The following is an 18719-nucleotide window of genomic DNA, read 5'->3' as shown; positions in this document are numbered from 1 at the left end:
AATACTTGCAGGAGTCAGTCGGTCGATCAATAAGTCAGTCGGTAAAGTCTGCGTTCATTAGCCCCGCTAGTTTCCCGTCCTCAACACTTTTTTGGTGCTCGAGTTGTTTTGGCATAGAAAATAAATATACATATTACCGTAATAAAAAGTGTTAATGTGGCACAGTTGAACATAATCATTTAACAACATTGTCTCATAAATTGTCACCTCCTCCTTTCAGTCTGTGTAAAGCAACCAGAGCAAAGGGCCCCGTGCGCCTCCTCACCTGCTCGCTCAAAGCTCAGAAAGCATTTCCAAACCCAATTTCTCTGGCTGTCAAAACTTTGGCTATTTCTGCCTCAGAATGTGGGGAATGTACTTCCACGATCACACATGCTCTACTCATCGGATTGTACCAAAGTCAATGCAATGATATCATAATAATAACAATGATTTAAGTCAATCAATCCCAGTTTATGCTTATTTATCAAGAGACTTGCCAATCAGTCCTTGGAAGGTAAATGGAAGCTGTCAATTAGAGATATCCGTTACATCATTTCCTGTTATGCAAACAGGTAAACACCCAAGATAAAGCTTCAGAATTAACAGACAGGTGAGGGAGGGTAAAAAAAAAATGTTTTTCTGCTTGTTTATAAAAAGGCAAGAGGCAGAGCGCACATTGCATTTGTTCCAACTCTGATGTATCAGACCGACAGAGGAAACAGGCCCCCAAACCTCGAGCGCACAAAGTAGTTCCTTTCTTTCTGTCAAAATGCAAAAGGAACTTCACAATGCGCAAAGCCTAGAAATGGGAATTGTTGCTGTACATATCCGACAGCAAATCCCTCCCAAACCCTCCCTTCCCCTTCCTATATTTCATCACCCTCTTAAATAGCAAGATAACATTTACTTTGCTCACCCCTTGGGGACCAAGAGATCAAAAAATAGCAAATAAATTAGTATTTATGCAACCATTAGATTTTTTTTTCTGTGATTTTCTTTTCGTGTGAGTGTATATGATCTATCTTTTCACAGATTGCGTCAGTCAGTGTGTGTTGAGGGCCTCCTGTTGGCAGCCCTGCTCCCCTCTACACCAGGTTGTACTCCTTTAGATTGAGCTGCAAGATAGTGTCTTTGACGGCGGCAAAGACGAAACGGATGTTCTCTGTGTCAGTGGCGCAGGTGAAGTGAGAGTAGATGATCTTATCGCTGTCTGGATTTAGGTCCACGAACATCTTGAGGATAAACTCCCGCCCTGCTTGGGCATCCCTCTGGGGACCTGGAGAGGGGAAGACGATGCTCCATGAAGGCATGTGCCAGCTTCTTTCATTACAGTGAGTACCAATAAGTTCAAAATACTTTTGCCAGAATTTGATTCTCTTGAGGGCTAGTGCAGTTTAAATCTACACGACAAAATTATTTTAATACTCATGCTGTCCAATATTGTTCTTTTTTCATTCCATGATTACTTTGATCTATTTCAAACTGTGGGATAATTGTCACCTTTGAAGAGAAATAGTACGTCATGGCTGAAAGAAATTTAACCTCAGACTTAAGCACTTGTAATTAACCAATTTATCACGATATACAATACTGTATAATTTATAAAATATTGTACAGGCTCATAATCTAACAGACATATGTGAATATTACACTGTTGGTATTGAGGCGTTATGGTTGCCAGTTCACAGCCTTAGATTGTTCGGTGGGGCCCTTCTCATTTTTCTAAGTCGAGGCTCAAAACCAGGGGTGATCGTGCCTTCTCCATCAGGGCCCCTTGGCTTTGGAACGACTGTAGAGGAGCTAAAGCTAGCTGAATCAGTAAGTACATTAAAAACACTACTTAAAACACACTGTTATAGACTTGGTTTTATGTGACGTCATCTTTTTATTTACTTTGGTCCTTTTTCTGTCTTCTTACCTTGTCATCGGTTAATTTAATTTCTCTTGTTGTTCATTTGTAATTTTTACTGCCAGTAAAAGCGTCCTACTGTTTATCTCACCTTGTTTATGTGTGTGTGTGTATATATATATATACATGGATGGATTTCTGTGTGATTTTTTTCCTTTGCTCTGTCAAAGCACTTTGTAAACATTTGTTTTTAAAGGTGCTATATTAATAGGTATTGTTATTATTATTATATTTAATGACCAAGACATACAGTACCAATAGATCGACACACTATCAGCATAGACCAGTAACGCCTTTAAAAAACAAATCAGTACACTATCTAAAAAACCATCTATTACGAGGGTATCCAGAGTTACTGCATTAGTAATGTCTCATGACTACACTTATAAACACACATAATGCTTTCTGATGACATCAGTAGCAGTAGAGCATTATACTTTGATGTGACTTATAATGAATTAAAAGGTTTCTTAAAGATGCTCTTGACTAGTTATAAACTAGAGGTTGACTGATGGGGCTTATAACACATTGGTCCAATACTATTCTTACTATTCTCTTACATCAAATTAGCATTAAAACAAAAGTCACGTGGCCTAATTTCCAGAATAAATCCATTACCCTAAAGAAGGCATGTCCAAAAAACCATAACCTGCAGTCGTGCTTTCATACTGTATCACTGTGGAGTGACGCAAACTAGCAGCTAGGAAGCGCTTTGTGCTTAGTTCAGATGTTTGATGTCTGGGCTGGACGGAGTTGGCGCGATGACTCACCGTCATACTCTGGGAAGTAGTCGACCAGATGAGAGTACATGATCTTCTCCTCCAACAGGTCCTTCTTGTTGAGAAAGAGAATGACTGAGGAGTTTTGGAACCAGGGGTATGTGATTATTGTCCTAAACAGAGCTTTACTCTCCTCCATACGGTTCTGCAGAGTGTGTGAATGTGCGTGAGGAGAGGTAAAGTGAGGAAGACAAAAACATACGGAGAGAGGGAGAGAGAGAGAGAGAGAGAGAGAGAGAGAGAGTTAATAACTTAATTAAACCAGAGTTTTTTAGACTCATTAAGTACAGATTTTAATAAATGTTTTACCGCACCAGAGGGAGAGCAGTAACGATGGGGGAGAAGGGCATTCAGGAGTTTAATTTCTCCCTTGCACTTGATTTCATTGTTTAATTGAACAAAACAACCATCCTGAAAGCAAGCCTTGGATATCACATCACCAACACTGCAGTGTATTAAGAATACCAAGCAGAGTATCTAATAAAAACAAATCTAATGACATCAGAAAACAGAGGACATGCAGCTGGTCAGTCTTCTCTTTTTGCAGTTTGCAGGGTTGCAATAACATGGGAAGGAAAAAGAAAAAAACAGATGACAACCACATATGAACACACACCTGCTCATTAATACACTTTTATAAATGGACACACGTGTTATATCCTCTTAAGAAGGAGATATGGCCTGAGGCAGTATTCAAAACCGCTGGCTGATCATTTACAGATGCTTTCCAAGAGAAATAAAAAAAGGTGGCCAGAAGAGAATCTGATTTCCAAGGACTAGCTTTTCATCTTCTACATCACATGAAATAAGTTTTGTTTTAAAATGTAAAATCACACGATACATATAATTACTAAGTTCGGTTATCAATTTTGCTTTGAAACAAAAAATTTTTTAGTCACCTCATTGTCCGATTCCACTAAAACTTGGTCGTATTCGCTGAGCGCTACCAGGAACATGATGGACGTGACGTTCTCAAAGCAGTGGATCCACTTCCTCCTCTCTGACCTCTGACCTCCGACGTCCACCATCCTGTCATTAGGCAGTAGCATCCAGAGGACAGAAAACAGTCATTATGAGGAAAATGTTTGAACATCTGTTGAATTTCTTCTCAACACATTTTGAGGGTGCTGCTTTATTCAGAAAAAAAAGAAAAAGGCCAGAGGTGAATCCAATGTAATTCTGTTGATCCTTCTGTGTGACTTCAACATTATTCCAGTATTCAGTTAGGTAGAAGCAGAATGTGTATGTCACAGGTAGCAGTAATGGTCTCATTGTGACCACGACTGCTACCTGTGACATACACACACTTATTGTAGACTAAAAGTTTGGGAATGTTAGAGGACTTGTTAAGAGTGAAAGTACCTCTAAATAAATAAATTTGTAGTCTGTAGTTGTAGTTGAGGATTAGAATGTTTCTTTTATTATATGAATGTCTATGAGGTGTAAACGGATGTGTTTTCTTTTAGCATTTCTCCGCACATTTTCTGTACATGAACAGCTGGACAGACAAAATAGTAACAGCTATTTATGTTTTCTGATGCTGAATATATATCTTTACTCACCTGAATATGACACTCTGCAGGTCAAACGGGTATTCAATGATGCCCGTGGTGGGAACTCGAACCCTCAACACATCCTGCTGGGTGGGAAGGTAGGCTGGCTCGGCGATCCGGTCCAGCGCATTCAGGTAACTTCAGTCACAGAGAGAGGAAATGAACCGGGCTGTGTATTTGTCTTGTACTTAACCGTCTCATTCACCTTTGTCTTATTTCAGGATATATTTTATTTGTTTAGGTTTCTGTATTATCTTTTGTTTCCACCCTACTCACTATTTAGTGGAGTCTGAGAGTTGGTATTCCCTTCTTCGATCGTAGCACTCCTGGATGCCCGGGTCATTCCATAAGCTCTTGATTGCATCTACATAGGGATTCTCGAACATGGTGACCTTTTCTACGTCCACCTCTCTCACAATGTTGGCGTTGCCCTGGAGTGAAGAAACAAAGAGCAAACCTGCTGTGACCTACGGTACTCGCACTCATCTTGATTAAACAACACCCAGCAAAAGTTATACTTCATATATAAAAAACTTCATCAAACTTTTTTTTGATAATCTAAAAACAAGACCATCAACGCGGTTATGCCGTCCTAATTATCACCAGTTTATTTTCTCACTCACATATTCTATATCCAGAAATTGCTTTACACCCCCAGGCTCCTAGACCTAATATCTCAACCGCAAATCCCAAAAGGGCTATTAAGGGGAAAGTTCCGCCCCAGATTCCCATTAAAAACTCTCCTGTGTCCCATGACAAGAGATCAACATGTGCCTGAATGTGAAACAGTTTCTCTTTTTTATACAGCACTTATTATTAATAAAAAGCAACATAAAAGAATATAATAAAATAAACAAGCACAATGCCATAGAAGACAAAACAGATATTGAGTAAACAGTGGATTCTTATTTCATGGGCATGACATTTACTCAAAACGCACTGCCAGACGGCCAGTGTTAACATTATCAACAGGTTTCATTTTCACTTCCTTTGCAATGTTAGTGAACTCCTTTGTTAGGGGGTATAATACTTCCCATTTTAGCCGTATGTATATGAGAGCAAAGGGATGTTGGGTACAAAGTATGACAGGCATTCAGTAGTTTTGTTGTACACATAACTTCAACTTAATTATACACTTTTGTTGTTTGCCGTAGTTAATTACGTTCATAGTACAATACCAGTTCTGAATGTCTTGTGCAAAACACCAAGACAGCCATATATTTTCACAGTCCAGATACTGTTTTATGGAGTATAAAGGAGCAGGTGGTAAACAGGTTTTATTGTTTAGTTAAATGTAGGATGGGAGAACCCATTAACTGCACAATGTCCTTTGTATTGTATACAGTTTTTGCACTTTTCCAAGTGTTAGTGTGAGGTTGTGTGTGTGAGAATGCATTAACATGTAGATACATGCTCATACACTGTCTCTATTGTGAACTGTGGGGGTTTTAATGCAAAAGGATTACGGTAGCATTATTTTTACCCATCATATGTGCTTGGTTTGTATTGTGCTCGAAGTGGGTAAAACATCGATGAGATTGCTGGGCTGAAACAGCATATTCAGTTTCGTTTTTCATGAACATGTACACGTGGGGCGGGAAGCGAAAGCTAACATGGACAATGGTGAACCACAACCGCAGACATTAAAAAAGCGCTTGAAAGTCTCAGTGCTGTTTGTGCAAATTCTTTCACAGAATCTGAAGGTTTAAAAAAATGAATGACTAAAATCTGTTTTGAACTGTCAACATAAAGTCAGATACAGGGTAGTAGAAACACACAACATGTGGTGGCATCTGTTATGTATGCCAGCATCAGTAATATAAGGTTAATATAAGCTTTGTTAATTTTTTTTTAATAAAAAAACGTCAACCTTCTGATGTAAATTATTATAACAACATCAATAAAATGAGACCACTATCAAATAGGTATTAAACAATAGCAGGAGCAGGTATCTACACAAGCATTGATAAAGCAACATATTTGAAAGTTCCTCCTCTCATAAAATAAATGGGAGCTAATGCCAACTGGTCTACTTGCTGATTTATGTTTACATATGGCAATGCTGACTAACCAAAAAGTATTTCTAATCCAGTTTCCACAATATCAAAGTGTTATATTTGTTTCATCCTTATTAGTATATTTTTATCTCTATTGTATTTTGCATTATTATTAAAACACTAGGTCCTGATCCTAACATCCCAGGATTATGATCTCACTTGACTGAATTTAAATTTACAAAATAATTTATCAACCGCTCGTAACCAAATCTCTTCAAACCCTTTCAGCGAACAGTCTGACTGGATTGCGGCCAGGCAGGGAGGAGCTGAAGCAGGGTGGTCAGCTGTCACCTGAAATGGTCTGATTTATTAAAATGCCTTTCATTTGTCACACTCAGTAAATAAACTGTGCGTAAGAGGTTAGTGTAACAGCTCCCAAAGCTATGACTAAAAGGTGAAAAAGACGTCTCTGGTGTATTTGCATGTGTGTGTGCGTGCGTGCACTCATTGATTTGAGTGCACTGAAACCCACGGACAAACACAAATACACTCGGGGAGGGCTGGAGTGCTTTAAGGACACAGGAAGTGCCTTAAAGAACAGGAAATGATTATGGATGCCTGTTTCGAATACGATAGACAGCACTCTAAAAATATACAATGCTGTGGCCACTGTAGCATCTTTTTTCTAAAACTATTAGTCACCCTTCATAACAGTCATTGAATTGGCTCGAGTGAAAGGGTCTCATTTATTTACCATGTTGTGCTCATATTTGTAGGGGACCTTGAGCGTCTCTGAGGCTCGGATCATGGCCTGCATTGCTGTGAAGATGTTCTGATAGACCAGTTTGGTGAAACCCCTTTTGTCCTCGTCAGAGTAACCAGCTCCATGGATAATCCTCATCTGTTTGATGAATGTGCTCTTCCCACTTTCCCCAGTGCCTGAGAAAAAAAGACGGGGCAATGGAACAAATGAACAGAGTTGAATTATTTTGTTTTGCGCAGGATTTCATTTAACCAGACAACACATTTAGTGTCCTGCATTAGAATGGAGACAGCCATAAATAATCTAATAATTTAGCCATAAAGAGACTGTGCTTTTGAGGTTGTAGCCCCTCAACTTAGGATCTTAAGATCTGTGGAAACTTTTAAAAGAGCAGCTCAAGACCCATTTGACCCATTCCGCTTAAAAGCTCCATAGAACTTGGGATATAATGATAATGGTGATATTTGTCTTTGGGTTCATCACTACGAATAACCCTTTTCACATTATACATAGTCATTTGATCCATTATTAAGTATAGTTAATAGTATAATTGTTAATGTATCGGTTAATCATTCTAAAAAAACATTAAAAAAATGTAAATGTGAAGACTTTTCCTGAGGTCAAAAAAGCTGAATCATGGCTTTTCGTAACACAACATCCTGCCTGGGAAGAAACATGTGCTCACACATTTATACACGCATATACACACAGACCTACAGTATGTACCCACTCACTCATGCACTCAGTCAGACGAACATATATCATTATCTGCTGGCTACTTTCCTCTCAGTCTGTTTGTTTAGTCTGGTGACAGACCAAGAACAACATCTCTCTTTTCTCAGTGGTGACAGAGACATTTGGGGGTGAAGAGCTGGGGGTGTCTTTGGTTCATTGAGAATCTTGCCAGACCAATTAAAAAGTCTAACTTTACCACCCCCCACTCAAATAACTTTGGCAGGCAGAAGTGTATGTATGTGTTTTGCATTGTGCTACTTTCCAGTGCAACCCATAGTCTCTGTTATAGAAATATGGATGTGTTACACTCTTTTATATTGCAAAATATAAACTCTATTTTAGCCAAATTAGCCTATGTGCTGTGGGCCCGTAACACAGACCGGGCACTTAACAAAACCATGCTAAAGACTAAACTAGTGCTGAAATAGTCAAGCACTGAACCATTAAAATCCTATTTACACATTCATTTTTCAAGGTGCATAAAGCAATGAGGAGACCCTACCATCTACACAGAAGCTCATAGCAGAATATATGTCTTCTCCCACAACTTTTACTTTCCTATTGAGGTGGCTTTGAAATATTAAAGTATGGCTACACTAATATTAACTTATTATGTTTTTATGTATTTTAACATCATAAAATACATTAAAACTTAATATACTACATTGAAAGATTTCTTTCCAACAGACTAAGTTCATACATTCTCACACTATTTGATTTTTAATTTGATTTGGAAATGCTGTTGGTTTATCCTTTGGTGCCCTTTAAAGGTCTCATGTCGTAAAAAGTGAGATACCATGTATTTTGTTATAAAGCAGGTCGAGGTGCTGTATAAATACAGTTAAAGTATTAAAACACTCAATCTACAGAGAAATGCTGCGATGACAATGCAGAGACGCTGAGAGCACAGATGCAGAAGACCTACAAACGTTGATCAATCAGAGCAGACTGGGCTTTTTTGTTTTTAAACATTCAAGCATGTAAACATGTTAGTTAGTATTAGAAAAACCCAATATATGAACCTGAAAATGAGCATATGGGACCTTTAAAATATTCTCCTGGTGGCACTTAAGAATGGGTGAGACCTGTCACCACCTGCTTTCCACCCAACACCTATAATTAAGATTACATTAACCTCAATGATATGTTATAGTTGCTGCAAAAGAATGAATGCCTTACGGCGTCTACCCTAAAAATAGACATATTCTATTTATTAAACAGGCAAAGTGGAACAGTGAGTAATCTCAAAAACTTAAATTAACTGCCAGTGGATCTGGGTTGCTGTAGAGTGGCACAGTTCTGATCGTGGCTGTTCAAACACAGAAAATGGATCTGATGCCCCACACAAGAAGAGGAATTTGAGTGGCTCATAAATTCCTCCATAGATAGAAACCTTTAGGACTATAATTTAATAATCAACTGACCTGACAGCTTAGTCTACTTTTAGAGGTTTCTTCCAGAGATGCACCCATTCAAGAAAACAATCCTCTCAGAATAAATTTGAACTACATCCAAAAGAATACATTTTGTTATATAGGTTACTTAAAGTTTTTATTTAAAGTTTATTTAAATAGGGACGGATACAAAAACAGATATGCTTGAAACAGTCATCTGGTGTATGCTTACATTGTGTTTAAGGGTATTTTACAACACTTTTGAATTTTGAAGGTTATACAACATTGTATAACCAAAAGCTGTGTGTATACTGTGTATACTGTAACAACAATTTCTCCAAAATATTCCAAGATCGTTTGACCACATCTGGGTCCTAATGGATCTTCTGTACTACACAAACCAGAGACATTGAGAAAGATAGAGAGACAGCGAGTATGCTGGGTATGAGTGTGTGCAGGCCATTATAGGCTGCTGAGTCACCTTTCAATCTAATGCAGTGACCCAGGATTAGCCCGACATTACATCTGAGATGAGTATGTTTGATCCGCCCCAGCACTCAAAAAACATAGTCTGATTCAGAGGACGGACTAAAGAAAAGACAAAAAAAGAAGGCAAACTGCTCTGTGTCTGTATGTGGTGCATTCAACTACTTCAGTGATACTCTGGACATTTGAATCCTAAATGTGAGCAGCTAAAAACACAACATATGCCGCCAAAAACTTAAACAGGTAGAACAAACGACAACTGCAAATTAAAGGTAAGAAAAAGGATCATGTGGATTTGGAAGCATTCTCCAATAAAAAGGCTGTCCAATGGTCCTAAGAAAAAGTCTTGGAAGCTGTGCATTTCCGCAGCCCCTGAATGCAGCACAGCATTAGTGTCAGCTATGCACATAAACGTCTGCAGCTGACTTTTTAAAAGCCAATCTAAAGGATGCAAGAACACTGATATGATGCTTGAACATCATTATAAAAAAATGCATGAGTGAAGAAGAGGTAATTAATTCACCACTGAGAGATTCGCAGCACCTTGAGGAGAGAGGGAGGCCATAGTACCACATTCACTTTTACAAATGCTTAAGCCTAACTACAGTCTGCAGTATCAGTGCAGTAGTCAGATCTGGAAAACACAATGTTGGGTAAATTTTCCTTTGTCAACACACATTATCGGACTGTGGACACTGCTTCTCGTAGCATCAGACGCTACTTGGTTTTGATTATGAACTATAAGGTTATTATATGGTTACAATAGAATTGTTATTGGCATGAACGTCAGGCTCTCAGCCACACATTTTGCTCTTCTCCATCTCAGTTACATGAACATGATTTTGAGTTTTTGCACATTAATGAAACTTGACAACTTTGTCCTTTGAGGTGGTTTTGTTTTCAATTTCATAAAGACACTCTCTCCTGTGGGTGTCAAATACAGTCAGTGTTGATGGCAGGCAGCCTTAAGCCGGCATCAGTAAAATCTCAAGGCAAAACACGAGGCAGAGACATGATTCAACAAAAATACTTACTAGACACCGATAAGAATTCACAATAAACCTACAGTACATGTTAATGCGAGTTATTTTAAAGCAATTCTTACCTTTCTTGCATGTCTCAGTTAGATCACTCAGCGATTCCCTCCAAAGTCCCACCCTCTTCCCCCTGCCTGACCTCTGACACTACCTCCTCTCCTGTCACCTGGAACCTCCTACTTGCGAATTCGGGGGAGATCGATCTACCCCTAATTCACTAGTAGGACGTTCCACTTTCACAGGCATTCCAGTGCACTTAGCATAGTTGGAGGTCCAAAACTTCGGACTGCCCCTGGCACTTGAACGCAGCATGAACGGCGCAGGTGAAATGGAAAGACGGATGACAGGCAGGAGCTCAGCAAATCATTTTATTCCGGACCGATTCAAATGATTTGTCAGATTTTTTTTTATCAGAAGTCATATTGTAAAAACTGTTTAAGCTTTCCTTCTGAATTCTGAGCATACTATAGCTGCACTGTTAATCTGGCTGCATTCATACAAGAACAATATCGTCATCAATCATCTTAAGAGCTCCTCTCACAATTACAACCATGTGTTTGTTAAAAAGCTTGTTAAAAGCTTTGGTGGACTTTGTTCAGTCGCAGCTTTGACAAAGTTCCCACAGCTTTCATTTGGCCAATAAAAGCAGCTTACATCGATTGGGTTGATTAACATTTCTGCAAATGTTTTCGACAGATGATATGCAAAAATTCAGAGTCAGTGGTGCGGATGAAATCTGCTGTAATGCTGCAATGATTTTAAAAGTTATTCGGCTGTACAAAATTAGAACACAGTTTAGCAGATACTTTCTGTGACTATAGAGGATATAGAGGAGAGATTTTTCATGACTGTTCTGATGTTTTTATTCCCGTTTGCCTTCAAACTCCATCACTTCACTTGTCTTTGATTTTCTGTGTGTGTGTTGAAGTGTGTAAAGGGGGGCAGGCATCAAAAACTAGGTCCAATGGTCTCTTGAGGGCTGGAGCTGGGCTGTGCCACTTTGGAAATTTAGCAGTTTTCAATCAATTTAGCAGATGGAGACAAAGGTGCTAATTATTCACATTCAACCCTTAATTTAATGCTAAATAAATAGAAGACTTATGCAATACATTTAGTACAACAACAAAAAAAGTATAAACTACTAAGCAGCAACCACACACCTCTACATTTTACTGTTTTCCTAAAAGGGTAAGATTTAGGGCACCCTCTACTGATTATTTTCATTTTTGATTAATCTGCCGGTTATCTACTCGATCATCATTTTTACTGATAAAATGACTGAAAATTGTTACAAATCTACATTAGAATTAGAACCTGGGGTGGCGTATTGAAATAGCTTCTTTTAGACGACCAACAGCCCAAACCCAAAACATATTCAGTTTGCTATCATAGAAAAGCATCAAATCCTCACATTTCAGAAGCTGGAACCAACAAATGTTTGGAATTTTTGCTTGTAAGAATGACTGATAAGATTTGTTAATTTTCTGTGGATGGCGTAATTGGTTAATGGACTTATCATTAGTTAGCGCTAGTAAATATAACATCTTGATTATCAATACAGTTGATAATAGAGGTAGTTAATCTCACTCAAGGGTATCTTAACAGCTTTGGCCTCAGTGGGCATAAAACAATATATCAATCCACTTGAGAGGTTACCTTCAAATGAATAATCATAATAAGATACTTAAATACACTACTGTCCTAGGAGACAGTACAGTACATGTGCTCTGAACAGTTTCCGTTCAGTTTGTTGTACAGTACACATGCTCCAATGAGGCAAAGCATTTCTTGTAACGAGTATTGCTGGACCATGCAAAGGATCAAGGGAACTTGGTTAACTGGTCCTTTTTTAAGTTAGAGTTTTAGATGTCAGAGCATCCTTTAACTACAGTTGCACGTTTTAATAACGTCTGTCTTAACAGCGATTAATTCAACTTAACTAAATAAGGATGACATCATATTTACTATGATTGATTAGTAGCTATCTACAGAAAGTCCTTTTATACAACACCAACTAAAAAGATGGCAGTCTGTAACTGAAAATAACTCTAAAAACATCCACGTGGAGGATGTCACTAGCAAAATAAATGAAATTTGTAACTAATGTGCTAAAACATAAAAACAAAACACATACTCTCCAGACGCTATGCCACCATTCCTCAGTTAAGATGCTATTTTCCGTTTCTTCTCCATTCATCTTGAACTTCCTATGACTGCACAGGTTTGGAATCTCAGCTAATGTAATGGAGCCCTATTCTACCTTCTTCCCCCTGTTGCTTTATATTTCCCTACTAATGTCATGCTTAAAGAGAAGTTCACTTTCCTCAAAAATAAAGACAAGAGAACAATCTTAATCTTCTGCTGTTAATAAGTTTTACCATTGTTTAACATTTCACTCCCCTGAAAGGTTTTGCAGATCAAATAAACACTGTTAAAGCTAAATTCCCACGTCGCCTAAATATGTCAGAAAGTTTGGCAAGTCAGTGCTCTTCATTATCTCAACAACTAGTCAAGTGCCCTCTAAGCATTCTCAGTGGAGCAGCTCCCTTAATGAGCCTTGATTGGAAAACAAGAGAGTTTGCTTCCGTACTAAAAAAACATCCTAAATATGCAGACTGCACCTACTTGATTTTTGTTGTGTTGTCAGTGAGAGGATCTCAGATAAATCCTCTGTTCGCGGCCCCATTTCTCATTCAGAGGTCTTATCATTCAGCCTTTGATGTTATTACGCACCACTTTATTCAGACAAAATGCAACTTTGTTTGGAGGTGTGCCCATTTTTGCTCATGTGTGTTGTGATAAACTATGATCGGGCTGCTGTTGAGATACATTTCAGCTGTTAGCATCTTATGAGTAACTTAATACCTGGCTCGCATGTGTCCATCAGTTATGTCAGTGGTCAAAGTGGTCAAAATCTATTTGTTTTGCTTTGGGAATAAACATTTTTAACCTATATCTCTCTAGCCTTATATAGTCCTAAAACACTGAAATGAATCAGCATTTTTGCACTTCCGGCTCCCTTGTCTCAAAGTCAAAGGTGGTTAACACAGGCTTTAGATATTTCCACTTTTTGTTCTACGACAATTATATGTCAGTAAATACCACTTCGGAATTTTAAAGCTTTTACATCTCTTTAAAAAGGCTGTTGCTAACAAGTGGTTAAATGAGACGACAGAGTTTGTCAGGAACATTAAACATCATCATGCCAAACACATCAAATCAGTTGGAAGCTTGTGGTGGCGATGTTGAAGTCATGCTACCATGGTGTTTATGTGTACAGTCTAACGTTAGCGTTTTACATTTCAGGCATTTACGCTTCGAAAAACATAAAAGTGGTGTTCATTTGTGAAAATTAGCTTGCTGAAGATTTCCAAATGTGTATGTATCATAAACTTTTTTGCCACAGAGCTGATTTTCTGCAATAATCCAAAAGCCAATGGAAAAATCCATTGGCTTTTTGTCGAGGGAACCCGGCCATTCAAAACTACGTCATCCCTGCAAGCAATCAATTGTTCCCAAATGAAACAAAAGTTTTTTTCCCATCAGACCATTTGACTTGTCGCAAGAAATGATCAGTTGTCACACATGAATGATGCTTCAGTTTTGTGCCATGCAACGCAGCAATCAACAACATTGTTACACCTGTGTTTGACAAAGCAAGATGTCTGCTGTGAAGGTCAGTTCAACTCATTTCACTCAACATTTCTGGTCACGTGCAGCAGTTTTGGACCCAGGCACGGAGTAATTTTTTTAATGTCATTATTATCTTTTGCTAACCTTGGCAAAAGTTGCGAAATATCTAAAGTTGTTAATGATACAGCTACATTTTGGCAGTTTGTTATGTGAAGCTTTGAGCTTACACAAGTGGGGGAAAAAGACTTCCGTCTTCTTTCCTTGTAAACAATGAGAGGTTCTAGTTGTTATAATGGATTATGACAGTGATTTAATTTTCAATTAATGTGTTTATGTTCATGTATTGTTGGAGGGGATCAATTGATTCTGGTTCTCTTTGCCGAGGTGCCCTGCCTCATTCAGACATGGATTTTAGATGGACTTTTCCTGAGTCACTTATCTTATTGAAGCATTTAGTATCTCTGACTCATTAGTGGGCTTTAAACTATGTGTGTGCGCCAGACAGCTCCTAAGCATTACACTATCAATTCCTTTCATCCTGCCGCTGCCACAACTCTTCCACTGTGTTGCTAGTTATGTATTCTTAGTCATCTGCCCAGGTTAAATAAGCAACAATTTTAGTACATCTCCCTTATTATTTTACGCCTTAATGGATATTAGTTTCACAAGGAAGATGGATAAAATGCTTGTTATGTTTTAAAAACTTGCTCATTTGTTGTGTTGTGTAAGCTTCAATGTACCCAGTCTCTGTGAATATTAAGCAATAAACAGGTTTGAAAGACTATAGGTGAGAAACAGTGAAAAAGCCAAGAGGATTTGTGAAAAACAAAGCGTTGGGCATTTTTGAGAAACTTCTAAACTTGACAGGAGAGTTTTGTGCTAGATCCCACAGGACATTAAACTAGTGCATTTGAAAGCCCACAAAACACACATAGCATAAGGGTTAATGGAGACATAAAGAGCACGCACAGCTTCCTCTGGTTAACTCTGCCACGAGTAGAGGAAGTGGCGGAGTCTGTATGAAAGATACGCACGAACGCATTCACTGTGAATTCAGAGCCCCCTAGTATATGCTCATGTATTTAATGAGCTCAAGTCTCAGAAAAAACGGTCGGTTGAGTCATAATTGTTTCGTTAGCTCAGACACAAGCATGTTGGTGTGAGATCAAAAATATGGGTAATCATTGCTTGAAACTTTACTCTGCTGCTTAATTGATCGTATCTTACTCAATATTCAAAGACATTAATTGTAAGCATCCTGTCATTAGAGGCATGCTACTAAGCCACTCTGAAATATAACACACTATATTGATAGGACCTACTAAGAAGCAGCTTCTAAAAAGTTGCTTTTTCAGATTTGTCGTGTTCCATGCTGTTTTGCTATAGCTGACCCTCAAAAGTTTAATCAAATGCCGTGGGCGGGGCTTATATGACGAAAACATGGGATATCTCTTGAAAGCTTTGTGCTGTTGCCACCACATTTGGTGGACATGTGATGACATATGATGTCTGAGTAGCCATGACATGAATTTGGTGTCACTTGACCAATAGGTGGAACTGTAGCAGCATGCTCTAACTACATGGGAAGAAATCTCTGTCTGTATATGTATGCACGTATGTGTTTGAGAAGTGATCAGATGAGCAATTCTCAAAAACAAGTCAAGCAATCGGCCCGCTTCAAAGGAGCACTGCACTAGTTAAATAAATACCATTACTGTGGTCACATCATAACTTTTTGGTTTGGGTTATTGGCTGTGTATGCGTTTGCATAATAGGTGAATTGTTGGGTATTTAAAAGAGATTAGAGGAAAACAACAACACAATCATTTGTTAACATGGGAGGTGGCAGGCAGCTCCTTCAAATCCTGTAATTCCATCATTTGTACTAACAGGAGGGCAAAGGGGAAAACCTCTCTCCTACAAACATCCCTAAAGAGGCCAAAACCCTGCATGCCTTCTTCAGAAAGTAGTCTGGATGATGTGATCTCCTCCATACAGTTTCTAAGGGACTGACAGAGAAGGGCACTGGAGCAGGAAGAGCGGTTTCTGGCACCACTCACCACAACCCCGGTCATCACAACTAATGGACTTTTCGTTGCAAATCGAATTAAAAACGGGATGGTGAGTAGATGACGTACTATCCTCAAATTTCTCCAGTATGACAAATGCTTCTCGACAGTATTACCACCCACCCTATCTCTCAATCCCACACTGTAAAACGCACAGGTACAATAAGATAATTACAAAAGTTTTTAAGATTGTATGGGACTGTTATTTTATGATTAGGGGCATTTTACTCTCCTACTGCTGCATGATTTTGATTGACGATTCAATTTGTGAGAATAATTCAAATGAATCCATTCATACAAAGGTGTTTGCATGAGCATACCATCACACAAGCCTCTCTATATACGATGACAGGACAGCATGTTTCCAGCCTTGCTCCATAGGCTGACACCTGTGATATAATCACTACCATGGCTGGGTGTTAAGCTACAATAATACCTTGATTACTCCCAATAAAACGCTAGACTTTGGCCCAGCCATTGTTTGACACTCTCATATAAGCACACCACCTGGATAGGGCCTCGAGGCCTGGCTGCACAGGTTGCTGCATGGAGAGGTAAGAAGAGGTAAGGCTCACTGTGACTAGCAGCTATAAGAATTTGTTTCCTCGACACTAGATGGTCGCAGTTATTCAAATCAGGTGGGTTTTTTTTAACCTTGGGAGCTCCACGGGCCTGGCTGGGCAGCATCTCCTTCCTCTTCTAACCTGCCAATCTGTGCACTCCACTCACAAATCCGAGGTATTTCAACCAGCCCACTCCCCAACTTCACTCAGGTGGGAAGCCCCATTATTAGACCCCCCCTACCCAACTCCCTGCCCGACAAAGGTAGCTATTTATGGTGAGAGAGGAATTTGGGCTATGCATTTCTCTCCCCTCTCCCCGTGTTTTCTCCCGGGCTTACCGAGAAGCAACAGTTTCAGTTCCCGGCGTGCGTCCCTCTTATCCCGGCGGAGCTGCCTTTCGATCTCGTCGTTGATCCGCCTGGCTTCTTTCGCCTCCTCGCTGAGGCAACACGCCATTATGGATTCCAGCGTCATCCTCACCCCTTTAAAAAAAAAAAAACACACACAAAAAAAAACCCACGTACTATTCCGTTTGCCCCTCTTACTGATTCATTCAGATTTCACACTCGTCGAGGTACAAAAAATAAAAAAGCAACGGCCTGTGAATGCCGAATAACGACCTCATACAGGCCTACGTGTGGTGAAATAACGCGTGGACGCCCTTATAATGAGCCCGAAGAGCGCACAGATTGTGAAAGGAAAATTAGATATTTGAGAAATGATTGACCTCCCCCATCCCCTCCCCTCCCAGCTGTTTCGGTTCGCTTTCTGGGCTTCACCGATAGCTTCAAAACAAGTGTCCAAAAGCGGGGTTTGACTTGAATATCTGTGCGATCTTAATTGGTGTAATCTGCTTTTCCCTTCTCAATATGATCAACAGATCCTTTTAAGACACATCCTCCGTACTGCTGCTCTGTGTGATCTCGTTAAGCATTGCCATCCGTGCCTCCCTCTCTCTTCAAAGTCTTAAATGTTGTTATTTTGCAATCAACAAAATCCCTTGTGTTCAAGTTATCGTCCGTGGGTGAGGGCAACGGGGAGAGAAGAAAAACACGTGAATAAAGCTGTCCGTTTATTTTTCCAGTGGCTCGACTCCCGGGCGTGGTAAGGCAGAATATGGCGGACTTTCACTCCAATCCGCTAGGCTGGGATACAGTATAGTTATCTGTCTCTGTCTGCTCAAAAGACCCAAGAAAGCTGCACATAACATGGCATTTCAGCCGGAGCTGTCGATACCGCAACTACAAAAAAACAGATCCCAGCTTGTGTTAAAAGGCGCTCGCGTCCGTGGCTCTTTAGCGGCGGGGTGAGACGAAAAGGAATAAACGCCGTGTTGTTGCTTTCTCCCCCCGGCCAATCTTCTCCTTTTCCTCAATTCTCTTCATGTATTTTTATTACAGAGGCCATCCACTCCTCCGCTGGCAGGGTGACGTCGGCCTCCCACCGACAAGGGGGGAGTGTCACGTCAAACAAACGCCACACGCGTATCTATACCCCCAACCTGTGGAATAGAAAATGTGCATGAATGGAGAAGCTGAACTCAAATCTCTCTATGGACGGGGGCAGACTTTGTGGGAGAGTCATCACAGTCACAGTGCATGTGGGTAAATATGACAACAAATTATAGCAGCATAGGGTTTTCTGCAAACAGCTCATTTTGTGTGTTTGTGATCGAATGATAGACATCTAGCCATCAACAAGAAGACGACTCACTAATACTTAAGTAAAAGCATTAATACCACTGTGTAGAAAGCCAAAGTCCTGCATTCAAAACTGTACTGAATTACAAAAGTGTACAAAAATATTCTTAAAGTACTCA

At 39.5% G+C, this 18719-nt stretch overlaps 1 protein-coding gene across 1 annotated transcript; it reads right to left on the bottom strand.

Annotated features, from left to right (window-relative positions):
• Positions 1-864: 864 nt before the first annotated feature.
• On the bottom strand, positions 865-18259 carry LOC310946248 (guanine nucleotide-binding protein G(q) subunit alpha). The gene is made up of 7 exons (XM_083912681.1): positions 17239-18259; positions 6975-7159; positions 4500-4654; positions 4233-4361; positions 3570-3699; positions 2662-2815; positions 865-1258 (listed from the first exon to the last, which is right to left on the bottom strand). The coding sequence occupies exons 1-7, from the start codon at positions 17372-17374 to the stop codon at positions 1068-1070; spliced, it is 1080 nt and encodes a 359-aa protein (XP_083768807.1). The 5' UTR covers positions 17375-18259; the 3' UTR covers positions 865-1067.
• Between the last annotated feature and the right edge of the window lie 460 nt (positions 18260-18719).

Source organism: Echiichthys vipera, assembly GCF_963691815.1.
Source record: "Echiichthys vipera genome assembly, chromosome: 4".
NCBI lineage: Eukaryota > Metazoa > Chordata > Actinopteri > Perciformes > Trachinidae > Echiichthys > Echiichthys vipera.
This window is presented reverse-complemented; position numbering and strand designations above follow the sequence as displayed.